Below are 16,957 nucleotides of genomic sequence, written 5' to 3' on the forward strand. Positions count from 1 at the left end.
TAATTACTGAAGGATAGATGCATTAAATGTTTAATTACTGATGGATCAATGGATTAAATGTTTAATCACTGAAGGATAGATGGATTAAATGTTTAATTACTGATGTATCTATGCATTAAATGTTTAATTCCTGATGGATCGATGGATTAAATGTTTAATTACTGATGGATCGATGGATTAAATGTTTAATTTCTGATGGATTGATGCATTAAATGTTTAATTACTGAAGGATAGATGCATTAAATGTTTAATTACTGATGGATCGATGGATTAATTGTTTAATTACTGATGGATCGATGCATTAAATGTTTAATTACTGATGGACTGATGGATTAAATGTTTAATTACTGAAGGATAGATGGATTAAATGTTTAATTACTGATGTATCTATGCATTAAATGTTTAATTACTGATGGATCGATGCATTAAATGTTTAATTACTGATGTATCGATGCATTAAATGTTTAATTACTGATAGATCGAAGGATTAAATGTTTAATTACTGATAGATCGAAGGATTAAATGTTTAATTACTGAAGGATAGATGGATTAAATGTTTATTTACTGATGGACCAATGGATTAAATGTTTAATTACTGATGGATCGATGCATTAAATGTTTAATTACTTATGGATCGATGGATTAAATGTTTAATTACTGAAGGATAGATGGATTAAATGTTTAATTACTGAAGGATAGATGCATTAAATGTTTAATTACTGAAGGATAGATGCATTAAATGTTTAATTACTGATGTATCGATGCATTAAATGTTTAATTACTGATAGATCGATGGATTAAATGTTTAATTACTGATGGATCGATGGATTAAATGTTTAATTACTGATGGATCGATGGATTAAATGTTTAATTCCTGATGGATCGATGCATTAAACGTTTATTTACTGATGGATTGATGGATTAAATGTTTAATTACTGATGGATAGATGCATTAAAAGCACAGATGCCTCCTCGTCTAATCAGATTCACACAAAATGTCTGTTTACGTCACATATAAGATGTTGGACATTTAAATCTGTATTTTCAGATGTCACAGTTAATTAATCCCTGATTTTTTGCTGAACATAGTTGGATTAGATATTACAATGACCTCTATTTGGTCTTCTCCGTGCCTCCTCTCAGCCTCCTCCTCAGACAGACCAACGCAGCCGTACTCCAGGGGGGTGAACACGGTGGTGGCCACCTGTCACACACAAGTACAAACACAACGTCCACGTGTGTAGTTGTCCTTATTTAAGACCGAGGTGTCTCCACTGAGCTATCACATGTGTGGGTAGAGTCTGGATGCTTTTCCTTTCATGACAGATTTGCTCCCTTCCTGGTATCAACTGTGTCGAACAGAAAGTCGATTATCTTTTAGTCACATTTCTATATTAAAAAAAAAAGACACATTCAAAACAAACGCTTTATCCTCAAGGACAAAACATCGACTGTAAAGTTGGCGTTACAGCTCGAAGAATAAATAAACCAGAATGATGAAGATTGATGATGAATATGATGCTATGAATCATTCTAAAGAGAGGCTGGCAGGAAGTTAAAGGGTGGTGCAGGACAGACTCCAACCAAACAGTCGAAATGAGCTGAAATTTGCTGCAAACGTGACTTCAAACAATAAACATAAAAAAAAAGGGCCACGTAGAAGTAAACTGTTCAGAGAAGGAAGAAAACTATCACCCTTGGTGTGTGTGTGTGTGTGTGTGTGTTACGTTGTCATAGTTCATGAGCTCGGCGCTTTGACCAGCCAGCCTGCGGGCGAGGAGCTTTCCAGCTTTAATGGCCGTCGGGGTCAACTCAGGACGACCCTAAAACACAAAAAATTTCAAGACGCTCTGATGTGTCACACGTCTGTGATGAACTTTAACCTTCAGCCTTCACAAAACTTTAAAGGTGGAAAACAAATATGATGTTACAATGATTTAAAAGAGTCATAAAAGACACAATTATTAAAGCTTTTTAAGTTCAGCGGTAACTAATAAAACAACAAAACATGAGACTCAACATGTTCTCACTGGAGCTTGGACTAAAACAAACACAGAAATGAATATTTACATTTATAAGCACGATAGGAAAACATCACAACATTCTCATAACAATAGGAATTATATTTAAGAGCTCATTTTTAATTAAAAAAAGAACAACATTTGAAGTAAATAAAGGTCTCTGCTTTTATAAAAGGAAAATCAGAGTCAGAATCACAATTAAATATCCAACAAAACAACCCACATCTCATCTTCCCTCCAACTGCAGGAGTTTTTCTTTCAAAGTGGAACACCTACAGGATATTTATGTTATATAAATATAGAAAAAAAACTCTAAAAGACCACAGGTTCAGTGTTTAGATTTGACCAAAATGGTTCTTATCTTTTTGAATAAGTGTTTTTTTCTTTGTTCCAACTTCCAATTTGTGTTACTGTATTTTCCACCGTATAAGGTGAAATGCAGCTGATTTGATCATCAAAGTGCATTTATTAATGAAAAGTTAGACTGAGACACACCTTTACTTTTAAGTGTTAATCTTGTTAAATTCTTGTTAAAGTCCTCCCGTGCATGTTCCCGCGGCCGCCATTTGGCAGCCAATCGTTTTTTGGCACAATGTTTCCCGGAGTCAGCGGTGACGCGTAACAAACGTGACTGATACGGCCAAGTGACGTATTTATGTTTTGTTCCACTGTATGAGACATTTTTGGACTGATGCGACTTACAGTATGCACCGGAGCGACTTGTACGGCAGAAAATAAGGTATTTTTAATGATATAAAGTGACAAACAAAAGTTTTCTAGTTGTGGTAATTATGTAGTGAACCAGAAGACCTCAAATCTACCAGATGGACAGAGACTGTTATTTTCATTGATCTGAATAAGTCTGGGCCATCTGATGAACTTTCTTTCTTGAATTAATCAAGCAGAAAAGACAATTCTTTATAATCATTACTGTCTTACAAATGTTTTGATAATCAAATTGTGTTAGTTCACTCAATGCTTTACAGGTTGAAAAGAACTACTAATTTTTATTTTACATAAACAGTAAGTAATGATTTTTGTTCCTCATTCAGAGAAGAAATCACCTGAATATGCCTTTCTTGATTTTTCTGTCTGAAATGAGCAAGCTGTCGTAAGTATGTGAAAGGTTGGTCTTCGGTCAACTAAAATGTTTACTGAAGAAGAAATGTCATGTTTAAACTTTTTCAGAAGATTACTAAGAGTAGACTCCAAAAAGTCTGCTGCTTCTGCAATAATCTTTTCTGTATGTTAAACAAGTTTCATTCTCTGACCTCGACTGTTGATAAACACCTTACGTCAAAAACCACTCCTCTTTCTGGTCCTTCCACGAATCAGAAAGCTCTAAATTGAACAGGAAGTCGACCCAAATAAAATGTGGCAACTCCCCAGTTCAAGTTAGATTGAGAGTTCTGAGAGATGTTGGATTGGGAGCCGACAACAGGTCCGATAGTCCAACAGAATGAGCAGATTGAGAGTGCAGCCGGTTCTGAAAGTTTCAGAGCAATGAAGAATCCAGAGGTTTTGGGATTACAATTCTGTTTTGAACTAACCACGCACGACTCTTCGAGGATTTTAGCTGTTTTCAACGGAGACGCTGATATCAGTTGAAAAGGATTCTTACTGAGCTGATCTATCATCAATCAGGTAACGGCCTCTTCTTCGACTAAAGTGTACCGTGGACAGGCTGGAGATCTGACGGAGCGTGCAACTTCTGGTCAAACAGATTAAATTCCCTCACACATTTCCTCTGTAAGATAAATCTCAATTTAATCTTAAACTCTTCTCTCTCATAAATCAGTACAGATATTTTTAGGAATATCTGAAGCAAAGTCCTCAAATCACCGCCGAGTGATTTGAAGTTCATTTTCTGTGAAACTGTCTGTTATTATTTTCATATTTTGCCAAATTAATGTAAATGTTTGATGTTAAACTTTGATTTTGAAAATAAATGATTCCATTCATTTGATGGGTCAAAGATAAATAACGTCTCTCGTTCACATTTCTGTTAAATTCAATGCACGGCATTTACAGTCAGAAAAATGAAGAACTCGTGAATATTGTATGCATATATATAACACATATATTTGTCATACAACAAGTGACACGTACCTCACGTGTATCACTACAATTATACAACACTGACTGAGTTGTCTCATCTTTCTGTCAAGTACATTTTAGAGCTCTTTGTAAATTTAATTTAGTAAGAAAAGGAGCAGGAACAGCTTTTTGATGGGTACACTTGCAGACCCCACCCTGCAGGAAACGTTGCACTATTTATATCACAAGCTCAAAACTTTTAATTTTTAATTTTTTAATAATCCATGTATAGATATTTTAAAAAATCTCTTTAAAGTTTATTTTAACCCAGTACCTTTAATAGGAAGTAAAATAACATTTTTATCCCTGGAAACACCCCCCACACCCTTTTGATCTCACATCATTTACCACTGAGTGGTTTGGAACAGAGCTAATAAAAGTAATAATGTCATAAAAGTTATTTATTTATTTTTATATCTGACTGCAGCATTTATTAATTTATAGAAGTGAAATCACTTCTCTGCCTCTGTGCTTTTTATCAAATTCAAAGACATGGACACACACACACACACACTCACACACACACACACACACACAAGCTGTGCAGGAAACAGCAGGGCTGCGGGGCAATTTTAAAGACATGACTTCAACCTGTTAATTTATCGCCACACATCCTGTTGTCTATAAACATCTCCTGCACCTCTGCGTGCACGTGAACGTGCGCTCTGGCATTCCAGTAACTGTTTACATGCCAGACAGCGAGCGTCATTCTGAAACGCTTCTTGGCACTTTCTGTCTGAAGAATAAAAAAAAAAAAATGTAGAAAGATGCCAGCCTGCACAAAAAAAAAACATCTTAAAATGGACTGGAGATAACCATTCATCAAGAGCTCTGTGTGTGTGTGTGTGTGTGTGTGCGTGCGTGCACGTGTGTGTGTGTGTGTGTGTGTGTGTCATGAGATGTCAGAGGCAGGAAGGAAGCTCACAGTTGGTCCCAGTAAAGAAAACAACTCTGACTTGCAACAGGTTTGACTCGTCTGGTTCCAGCTTCACGATGCGTTCAGGTTCCTGCAGGGGGGAAAACTTACCTCTCCAGAACTCTTCTATTTCTGCATGAGATCAACTTTAATTTAAACCTAGGTAAAATGTTGCATTTGAAAACAAAACACTTAACAAAGAGAACACGGCAGTTTTAGTTTCTGAGGACGAGCATCATTAAATTATCTGTTTATTAATTGTCCGTTTTCTACCTAATAAATAAAATAATTGTATTCATATTATAATTCTGAAAGCAGAAACCAACCGCAGAGCTTCATCTGCTACATTTTACTGGTGCCTGCTGGTGTGTGTACTCGTCAAACAGCGCATGTTGGCGCAGAGCACACATTTTATTAGCAGAACCCGTCAGTCTGTATGGATGACTGACGGAAGCCTACAGTATTTTTCAGACTCTAAGGTAAAGTACACTTAAAATACTTTAATTTTCACATAAATCGACAGTGAACCTTATAATCCAGTGTGCCTTATATATTAATTCTTGTTGTGCTTACTGACCTCAAATCAATTGTATGTGGTTATTGTGAATGAGTTGAATAAAGTTTGACTTGTCTGTTTTGTTTCGTTTAATGTGCCTTATGATCTGAAAAATACGGCAGATGGATTTAAAGATATCTAAAAGAAAACACTGAGGATCCAAAAAGGATAACAATCAATTTTGGACATTGTGAAAATATATAAAAACTGGCTGAATGCTTCATCTACATGAACATTTCATCAGATTCAAACGTACATATCTTCAGTAAAACATGAAAAGATTTAGTCTGAAATGTTATTATAAAGAGTTTAATGTCTAATAGCAGACACACACCTGCCACATCCCATTTACAGGCACTGGGTTGGGTGTGGACTCCAGTACCTGCAGCCCAGTGTTAAGTTTTAATAATTACAGTGTGAGTGTTCCTGCTGTCAGCGAGTATCTGCGTAAAGTTCCTACCTCACTGATGTCACCGAAAGCAAAGATGTTTGGCACTGACGTCGACTCGTCAGCGCCTACAACTATTTTCTGCGTCGCCTCGTCGAGCTGCACGCCAACTTTGTTGAGGCCCAGAGCTTTGCTCTCAGGAGCTCTACCTGAGGGTTAACAGGAGACAACAGGTATGAGATGCTGATGGCACGAGACAGACAAGTGTCTGAAACCTGTTCTGCTTCGGGTGTCATTCCATTTTAAATAACCGGATGGGGAATGAGATCAGAGCAAAAACTACTATTAATTGATGATATAAGTAACTTGTGCAGAATAAAGTTATTATTTGTTCAGCTGAGGAGCAGCAGACTCCGCGGGACAGTCGGAGGTGCATATCCTGACACTTCCTGGGAGATGGGTGACTGATGCTGTCGACGCCACGTCTCCATGGTGACAGAGCTCAGACAGCATGCTTGGCCCTCCTGGACACGGCTCCTCACAGCCAGCCTGGGTAGCACAATAAACACCCAGGCCTGAGGAACCCGTGTCGATGCTATCGGACAGCAAAAACAACAAACCCCTGAGACCCCTTTTCCTGGCTGGAGCCAAAGAGCAACGCCCTCCCCCTTATTCTCAGACCGGTGGTGGGGTGGGGGCTTCAGGGAACTGTCTAGTTCCCCTCAACATGTGTGGCTGAGCGGGATGGAGTGCACAGAATGAGAAGCGAGAGGAAGTCAGCCCGTCACAGGCAAATCCCAAAGGCAGCACTTCTAAATATTTTCCTGTCCTGTGAGACGTAAACACTGCGAGCCACGGCAGCCTTCACACTAACCTTTACTAAACTAACATTTCATTTATGCTTCTCCAAATCAATTAAAATGATTTTATCTATTAATTTATCTTCACGCATGGTCCATGCTCGATGTACGGTTTACTGAACTGTATGTATATCATATACTTTTTAAATAATGCAAATTGTTTTGTAAAATAAACTATAACAAATCATACCTTTAAATCTTGTAAAGATTGAAATTTATTTTTAACTGTTTGAAAGTGTTTTTAATGTAGTTGAACTGATGCATGTACCTTCAGCTTTGTTCGAGTTAATTGCTGCATCAATTGTAAACTGGGCTGGAGCGGCTGCCTCAACAAAGCCTGTTGTGATATTGACAGGAAGCTAAAGAGCCACAACAAAAATCTGCACGTTAAAAATGAGCTGCCAGCTTATCTGATCCAACAAATGACCACAGACAAAGGAGAGGGTGATGTGACGGGGGCTTGGTATTGTTGGGAGAATGGCTCATGTACACCGCCAAGAACATGATAATGTGTCTCGTTCTAAGCCAAAAAACATTTTAAGATGCAAACTGATAAAAATGCTTGCAGCTTTCATGTATTACAGTACATCAATAAATTAAAAACATAATGTAAAGTAAAAATGTAATGAGTTTTCCATGGGATGCAATCAAACTTTTTACCTACAACCCTTTAAATTTCAATTATCACATAAAGAGTTTTATTCTATAATAATTCCTTTTTTCTCTGATCAGCTTTTCAGTGATGAAAGGAAAACATGAAAACAGCAGAGCATCTTTCAGTCTGTCTGTATCTGTAGCAACAATTAAAAAGAAAAGGTGCCTATTTTGTAAAATATCAATAAATTATACAGCACTCTGTGTGGAGCAAGGAGCTACAGTCTGGGGCACCCGGGGGAGCAGATGGTGGGGGTTAAGTGCCTTGCTCAAGGGCTCAGAGTGGGGCAAAGGAGAGTGGAGGCAGGTGTGGGTGTTTCACCTTTGTCACCCACATTTTGATGTTGTCAGTTCAGGGGGTTGAACCGGTGACCTTCTGATCACAAGCCCACCTTCTCTAACCTCTGCGCCACCACTCCCATATATACATACACATACAGTATATATATATATATGTATGTATATATATATATATATATACTGTATGTGTATGTATGTATGTATGTATTATATAATATTTTATTTATTTATTTATTTTCTTCTTTCGGCTGCTCCCTATTTTAGGGGTTGCCACAGTGAACTAGGGGTTGAACGAGTATATAATTTTTAAACTCGACATTAACATAATAAAACCCGAGTAGAACTCGAGTATTTGATGACGTAATAGATCTCAAGATACAAAAATAAATAAATAAATAAAACCGAAATAAGAGGTAATTATTTACAAAAAAAAATGACCAACAAAACATTGGGAGTGTATATTATGCTTCTACCATTTATCATACTGCAAATAAGTCACAGGAAAAACTAAACTATTAGTTATTATTATTAAACTGCAAATGTGAAGAAACATGCAGCACGTCAGAAACGAAACTTAAAACAGTGGATGGGCGGTGGATTGGACCCGGTGTTACACCATACTCTGTGACCTGCAACAGTGCAACACCACCCCCTACGGTCATACAGTGGTCACATAATATGACGTCACTACGGTTACTCGACAATACATTTTTAACCTCGATAGAGGTCCTAGCAATCGATGTGTAGATTACTCGAGTACTCTGTTAATGCCCTACAGTGAACTAAGTCGCACGAAGACTTAGCAATTATTTTTGCACTGGATGTCCTTCCTGACACAACTACAGACACCGAGCTACCACAGTCCTCTGTGTGGAGCAGAGAGCTGCTATCTAGGACACCCGGAGGAGCAGATGGTGGGGGGTTGGTTGGTTGGTTACTTACTTACTTACTTACATACATACATACATACATACATACATACATACATACATACATACATCATACATCATACATCCATCCATCTATCTATCTATCTATATATATATATATATATATATATATATATATATATATATATATATACAGTGACGGAAATAAGTATCTGAACACCTGCCAATCAGCAACAATTCTGTCCCTCAAAGACCTGTTGGTTCGCCTCAAAAAAGTCCACCTCCACTCCACTGATTATTCTAAATTAGAAGCACCTGTTTGAGGTCGTTAGCTGCATAAAGACACCTGTCCACCCCACACAATCAGTAAGACTCCAACTACTAACATGGCTAAGACCAAAGAGCTGTCCAAAGACACCAGAGACAAAATTGTAGACCTCCACAAGGCTGGAAAGGGCTACGGGGCAATTGCCAAGCAGCTTGGTGAAAAAAGATCAACTGTTGAAGCAATTATTAGAAAATGGAAGAAGCTAAACATGACTGTCAATCTCCCTCAGACTGGGGCTCCATGCAAGATCTCACCTCGTGGCGTATCAATGATCCTAAGAAAGGTGAGGAATCAGCCCAAAACTACACAAGAGGAGCTGGTCAATGACCTGAAGAGAGCTGGCACCACTGTTTCCAAGGTTATTGTGGGTAATACACTAAGACGTCATAGTTTAAAATCATGCATGGCACAGAACGTTCCCTTGCTTAAACCAGCACACATCCAGGCCCATCTTAAGTTTGCCCATGACCATTTGGATGATCCAGAGGAGTCATGGCAGAAAGTTCTGTGGTCAGATGAGACCAAAATAAAACTTTTTGGTCTTAATTCCACTCGCCGTGTTTTGAGGACGAAGAATGATGAGTACAATTCCAAAAACACAATCCCTACTGTGAAGCATGGGGGGGGAAGCATCATGCTTTGAGGGTGTTTTTCTGCACATGGGACAGGATGCCTGCACTGTATTAAGGAGAGGATGACCAGGGCCATGTATTGCGAGATCTTGGGGAACAACCTCCTTCCTTCAGTTAGATCATTGAAGATGGGTCGTGGCTGGGTCTTCCAACATGACAATGACCCGAAGCACACAGCCAGGAGAACCAAGGAGTGGCTCCATAAGAAGCATATCAAGGTTCTGGAGTGGCCTAGCCAGTCTCCAGATCTAAACCCTATAGAAAATCTTTGGAGGGAGCTCAAACTCCGTGTTTCTCAGTGACAGCCCAGAAACCTGACTGATCTAGAGAAGATCTGTGTGGAGGAATGGTCCACAATCCTGCTGCAGTGTGTGCACACCTGGTAACAAACTACAAGAAACTGTTGACCTCTGTAACTGCAAACAAAGGCTACTGTACCAAATATTAACATTGATTTTCAAAGGTGTTCAAATACTTATTTGCAGCAGTAACACACAAATAAATTATTTTAAAAATCATACATTGTGATTTCCGGATTTTCTTTTTTTTTAGATTATGTCTATGGCACCAGGACACCCTAGGCCGCAGTTCGATGATCGACTTTGTCATCGTCTCATCTGATCTGCGGCCACATGTCTTGGACACTCGAGTGAAGAGAGGGGTGAAGCTATCCACTGATCACTACCTGGTGGTGAGTTGGCTCCGATGGTGGGGGAGGATGCCGGTCAGACCTGGCAGACCCAAACGTATTGTGAGGGTTTGCTGGGAACGTCTGGCAGAGTCTCCTGTGAGACAGAGTTTTAACTCCCACCTCCGGGAAAACTTCGAACATGTTCCGAGGGGGGTGGGGGACATTGAGACTGAGTGGACCATGTTCGGTGCCTCTATTGTCGAGGCGGCTTACCGGAGCTGCGGCCACAAGGTTGTCGTGCCTGTCGCAGCAGCAACCCTCGAGCCCGATGGTGGACACCGTCGGTGAGGGATGCTGTCAGGCTGAAGAAGGAGTCCTATCGGGCCTTTTTGGCCTGTGGGACCCCGGAAGCAGCTGATGGGTACTGGCAGTCCAAGCGACATGTGGCCCGGGTGGTCGCTGAGGCAAAAACTCGGGCATGGGAGGAGTTCGGAGAGGCCATGGAGAATGACTTCTGCACGGCTTCGAGGCGATTCTGGTCCACCATCCGGCATCTCGGGGGGGAAGCGGTACGCCACCAACACTGTTTATAGTGGGAGTGGTGTGCTGCTGACCTCAACCCGGGATGTTGTGGGTCGGTGGGCAGAATACTTTGAAGACCTCCTCAATACCACCGGCACGTCTTCCACTGAGGAAGCGGAGCCTGGGGACTCTGGGTCGGGCCCTCCAATCTCTGGTGCTGAGGTCACTGAGGTGGTTAAAAAGCTCCTCATTGGCAGGGCCCCAGGGGTGGATGAGATTCGCCCGGAGTTCCTTAACGCTCTGGATGTTGTAGGGTTGTGTTGGCTTACGCGACTCTACAATATTGCGTGGACATCGGGGAAAGTTCCCCTGGATTGGCAGACCGGGGTGGTGGTCCCCCTATTCAAAAAGTGGGACCGTAGAGTGTGTTCCAACTACAGGGGAATCACGCTCTTAAGCCTCCCTGGTAAGGTCTATTCGGGGGTTCTGGAGAGGAGGGTCCGTCGGATAGTCGAACCACGGATTCAGGAGGAGCAGTGCGGTTTTCGTCCAGGCCGTGGAACAATGGACCAGCTCTACACTCTAGGCAGGGTCCTGGAGGGTGCGTGGGAGTTTGCCCAACTGGTCTACATGTGCTTTGTGGACTTGGAGAAGGCGTTCGACCACGTCCCTCGGGGAACCATGTGGGGGGTACTCTGGGAGTATGGGGTACTGGGCCCTTTGATACGGGCTGATAGGTCACTGTATGACCAGTGTCATAGCCTGGTCCGCATTGCCGGCAGTAAGTCAGGCTTGTTCCCGGTGAGAGATGGACTCCGCCAAGGTTGCCCCATTTGTCACTGATTCTGTTCATAACTTTTATGGACAGAATATTTAGGCGCAGCCAAGGTGTTGAGGGGATCCGTTTTGGTGGCCTTAGGATTGTGTCTCTGCTTTTTGCAGATTATGTGGTCCTATTGGCTTCATCAGATCGTGATCTACAGCTTTCGCTGGAGCGGTTCGCAGCCGAGTGCGACGCGGCCAGGATGAAGATCAGTTCCTCCAAATCCGAGGCCATGGTCCTGAGCCGGAAAAGGGTAGACTGCCCTCTCCGGGTCAGGGAGGAGGTCCTGCCCCAAGTGGAGGAGTTCAAGTATCTTGGGGTCTTGTTCACGAATGAGGGAAAAATGGAGCGTGAGATCGATAGACGGATAGGTGCACCATCTGCAGTGAAGCAGGCGCTGTACAGGTGTGTCGTGGTGAAGAGAGAGCTGAGTCAAAAGGCGAAGCTCTCAATTTACCTATCGATCTACGTTCCTACCCTCATCTATGGTCTTGAGCTTTGGGTTGTGACCGAAAGAATAAGATCTCGGATACAAGCGGCCGAAATGAGTTTTCTCCGCAGGGTGTCTGGGCTCTCCCTTAGAGATAGGGTGAGAAGCTCGATCATCCGGGAGGGACTCAGAGTAGAGCCGCTGCTTCTCCACGTCGAGAGGAGCCAGTTGAGGTGGCTCAGGCATCCGTTTAGGATGCCTCCTGGACACCTCCCTGGTGAGGTGTTCCGGACATGTCCCACCGGGAGGAGGCCCAGAGGAAGACCCAGGACACGCTGGAGGAGCTATGTTTCTTGGCTGGCCTGGGAACGCCTCGGGATTCCCCCGGAAGAGCTGGCCCAAGTGGCAGGGGAGAGGGAAGTTTGGGCCTCCCTACTTAGGCTGCTACCCCCGCGACCCGACGCCAGATAAGCGGAAGAAAATGGATGGATGGAGATTATGTCTCTCACAGTGGACATGCACCTAAGATGAAAATTTCAGACCCCTCCATGATTTCTAAGTGGGAGAACTTGCAAAGTCGCAGGGTGTTCAAATACTTATCTCCCTCACTGTGTGTATATATATATATATATATATATATATATATATATATATATATATATATATATATACACACATATATATATACACATATATATATCTATCATACAGTCATCTGCATCAATCAAACTTTTGCAACATTTGAGCTGAAATGGGATGGGAGTGCCGAGGTAGTTTGTTTTAGTTCGCCCTTTGAGTCTAATCGCATCCTCACAGGACTGATTTAACTGTTCAGAAAACATATGTTACTTTAAATAATTTACAAAATCATTACTCATTATTATTATTTATTTAAAAAAGTTTTTAAAAAAAATACATATATATATATTTTTTTGAAAACTCACATTTGAGCCCTTTCAGCAACAGTAAGTTTCTCTCAAATTTGAAATGTTTTTAAAATATGTTAACACAAGGTCTGTATCATTGTTGAACACAATTTACCAATTAATTATTTGTGCAAAGTAAAGATACATTATGCAAAAGTTCTCTTGCTCTGCAGCTCTCTTAGCCAAACTCAGGATTTTGACATAAGAAATTACTTTTTGTTCCAGGTGTCACATATCTTGGTTGTTTCTGCAGTAAATCTGGGCATTTTAAACAGATTATGTAAAGAATAAAAGCAAATTTATACTACCAAAAATGGACCCAGACCGATCGTTCCTCCTCTGGGGGGCACACACAGCTCTTTTTATAAAATATTTAGGATCAGTTGCACCAGAACTTTGTCTGTGATCAGATCAGGCTAGTCGTAATCTTTCTTTGTGAAGCATTTCTGGTTTTTCTCACAAAGTCAGTCCTCAGAACAAGCATTTACATTTTATTGTTGCATTTGTGAACTTGGATGTTTTTCAGTTCAAACATGTATTTTCTTAAGATAGTCGAGTTGATCAGAGAAAATTTGGAAGCTACAAGCTGTGGGCTGCAAAGGGAAAAATTGTGGGTCCAGATCAATTTCCTTTCAGATGTAAGTCAGAAGGTTAACTAACTCATTAGTTTAATTGTATTAAGGTTTGCATTTATGCAGCACCATGGGAGAGGTCATGCTAAGCAGTGATGAAACTGAACAAACCAGCACAACAGCAGCAGAAACTTCAGAAACCATCAGCTATTGCTGGCTAAAGAGCACTAATACTGCTGAAAGGTCAATTAAACATGAGACAACAAAACAACCTCAACAAACATTTCAAGATTTATGACTACTGTTATAAAGAAAGCATGCTATTAACAATTGTTTTAAATTTAATTTGATTTCTGGAGATCACCGTAAGACCTGTCACTAAGTGTTTCATGACTCAACGTGAGGAACCAAACCTAACTTTGGGAACCACTTCTGTAATAAAGCCATCTGGTCATCACCCACAGTTTTATTTATAAGTAAATAATTTGATATAAATTTAGCCCATGAAGACTAAATTTGGGCAAAATCTCCGATTTATGTTTGGAGTCAATCCAATTCAAGAAGGCTGCCACAGTTACTTCACATAGCAAACACAAAAAAATGGTTATAACTCAGTTAATTTTACAGATATGTGAAGCAGCTGGAATGAGAATCAGCACCTCCAAATCTGACGCCATGGTCCTCAACCAGAAAAGAGTGGATTGTTCTCTTCAGGTCGAGATTCTGATGCAAGTTGAGGAGTTCAAGTATCTCAAGGTTTTGTTCACGAGTGAGGGAAGAATGGAGCGTGAGATTGACAGACGAATTAGTGAAGCATCTGCAGTATTGCGGACGCTATATCGGTCTGTTGTGGTGAAGAGAGAGCAGAGTTGTAAGGCAAAGCTCTGTTTACTGGTCCGTCTATGTTCCTACCCTCACCTATGGTCATGAACTTTGGGTAGTGAACGAAAGAATGAGATTGTGGATAGAGGAAGTTGAAATGAGTTTCCTCTGCAGGGTAGCTGGACTCTCCCTTAGAGATAGGGTGACAAGTTCAGTTATCTGGGAGAGACTCGGAGTAGAAGCACTACTACTCCACGTCAAGAGGAACCAATTGAGGTGGTTCGGTCATCTGGTAAGGATGATTCCTGGGCGCCTCCCTAGGGAGGTGCTTTGGGCATGTCCAACTAGGAGGAGACCCCAGGGAAGACCCAGAACATGCTGGAGAGACTATATCTCTCAGTTGACCTGGGAACACCTTGGAGTACTCCCAGAATAGCTGGAAGAGGTGGCTGTGGAAAGAGATGTCTGGACCTCCCTGCTCAAGCTGCTGCTCCCAAGACCTGACTTTGGAATAAGCGGAAGATAATGGATGAATGGATGGATGGATGGATGGATGGAACTAGTTACTGTGCTAATCGCTGAAAGTCACACGCAACACACACTTTAGGAGAAATCTGTTTTTTTGTTTAAAACAATGGCTTGAAAGGTGTCATGATAGATGCGTTATTCTCTCCTTTAAAAAGCCAACACAAAGCCAGAAGCTTCACAATGATAGTGCACAAACCAGTGTGTGACCTTACAGACACAATGTCTGCCATTTATTTACACTCTGAGGAGGTAATCAGCTTAAGGAGCCGGTCCCAAGTGACCATTTGAGGAACTTTAGACGCTTCCACACAAGCTTAATGATCTTAGGAAGTTGCTGCTCGATAAAACAGACGAGCAAATACCCTTTAAAGAAAGGAAGTGTGTTTTAATGACATCCTTGAGCACTGTACAGGGCAGTGCGGGGAGGGGACTAATGTGCTCAATGTCAGCTCACAGACAGGAAGTTTGAAAATGTCCTGTTTCCTGCTGTGTTTGTAGGGCCACACCTGGACAGGGGAGCGGCCACGAGGTCAGGAAGGAGCAGGGGAAGGTGGACAGAGGTGCAGTCATGGAGAGGGATGTGGTAGTGATGATACTGTCCCCTCTGACCTTCAGTAACTCCACAGACAACAGGGACCCTGCCCAGCTTCTGGAGTACAGTTGCAACAAGGGGAAGTGGCCTTGCACTCATAACTGCTGCACACACACATCAACGAGTTCAGCCTACATTGTTGCTGCTTCTCACAAAGCAGTGTGGGAATAAAACCTGCCTTTATATACAGTGCCTTGTGAAAGTACTCGGCCCCTTGAACTTTTCAACCTTTTGCCACATTTCAGGCTTCAAACATAAAGATATGAAATTTTAATTTTATGTGAAGAATCAACAAGTGGGACACAATCGTGAAGTGGAACGAAATTTATTGGATGTGTCAAACTTTTTTAACAAATAAAAAACTGAAAAGTGGGGTGTGCAATATTATTGGGCCCCTTTACTTTCAGTGCAGCAAACTCACTCCAGAAGTTCAGTGAGGATCTATGAATGATCCAATGTTGTCCCAAATGACTGATGATGATAAATAGAATCCACCTGTGCGTAATCAAGTCCCCGTATAAATGCACCTGCTCTGTGATAGTCTCAGGGTTCTGTTCAAAGCACAGAGAGCATCATGAAGACCAAGAAACACACCAGGCAGGTCCGAGGTACTGTTGTGGAGAATTTAAAACCTGATTTGGATACAAAAAGATTTCCCAAGCTTTAAACATCCCAAGGAGCACTGTTCAAGCAATCATATTGAAATAGAAGGAGTATCAGACCACTGCAAATCTACCAAGACCCGGCCGTCCCTCTAAACTTTCATCTGGAACAAGGAGAAGACTGATCAGAGATGCAGCCAAGAGGCCCATGATAACTCTGGATGAACTGCAGAGATCTACAGCTGAGGTGGGACAGTCTGTCCATAGGACAACAATCAGTCGTACACTGCACAAATCTGGCCTTTATGGAAGAGTGGCAAGAAGAAAGCCATTTCTCAAAGATATCCATAAAAAGTGTTGTTTAAAGTTTGTCACCTGGGAGACACACCAAACATGTGGAAGAAGGTGCTCTGGTCAGATGAAACCAAAATCCAACTGTTTGGCCACAATGCAAAACGATATGTTTGGCGTAAAAGCAACACAGCTCATCACCCTGAACACACCATCCCCACTGTCAAACATGGTGGTGGCAGCATCATGGTTTGGGCCTGCTTTTCGTCAGCAGGGACAGAGAAGATGGTCAGAACTGATGGGAAGATGGATGGAGCCAAATACAGGTCCTTCTCAAAAAATTAGCATATTGTGATAAAGGTCATTATTTTCCAAAATGTAATGATAAAAATGAAACTTTCATATAGTTCAGATTCATTGCACACCAACTGAAATATTTCAGGTGTTTAATTGTTTTAATACTGATGATTATGGCATACAGCTCATGAAAACCCAAAATGCCTGTCCCAAAAAATTAGCATATTTCATCCCACCAATGAAAGACAAGTGTTTTTAATACAAAAAACGCCAACCTTC

The 16,957-nt window shown here is 41.3% G+C and overlaps 1 protein-coding gene across 1 annotated transcript in view; it reads right to left on the minus strand.

Annotated features, from left to right (window-relative positions):
• txnrd2.2 (thioredoxin reductase 2, tandem duplicate 2) overlaps window positions 1–16,957 on the minus strand; it is a 43,093-nt gene that overhangs the window by 3,300 nt on the left and 22,836 nt on the right. Inside the window, exons 12-14 of the mRNA XM_037680597.1 lie at window positions 6,051–6,187; window positions 1,728–1,823; window positions 1,112–1,204 (exon numbers count right to left, since the gene is read on the minus strand). Coding sequence (XP_037536525.1) covers window positions 1,112–1,204; window positions 1,728–1,823; window positions 6,051–6,187 — 326 coding nt within the window. The remainder of the gene's footprint in view (window positions 1–1,111; window positions 1,205–1,727; window positions 1,824–6,050; window positions 6,188–16,957) is intronic.

Source organism: Nematolebias whitei, chromosome 8, assembly GCF_014905685.2.
Source record: "Nematolebias whitei isolate Nwh7 chromosome 8, NemWhi1, whole genome shotgun sequence".
Taxonomy (NCBI): Eukaryota; Metazoa; Chordata; class Actinopteri; order Cyprinodontiformes; family Rivulidae; genus Nematolebias; species Nematolebias whitei.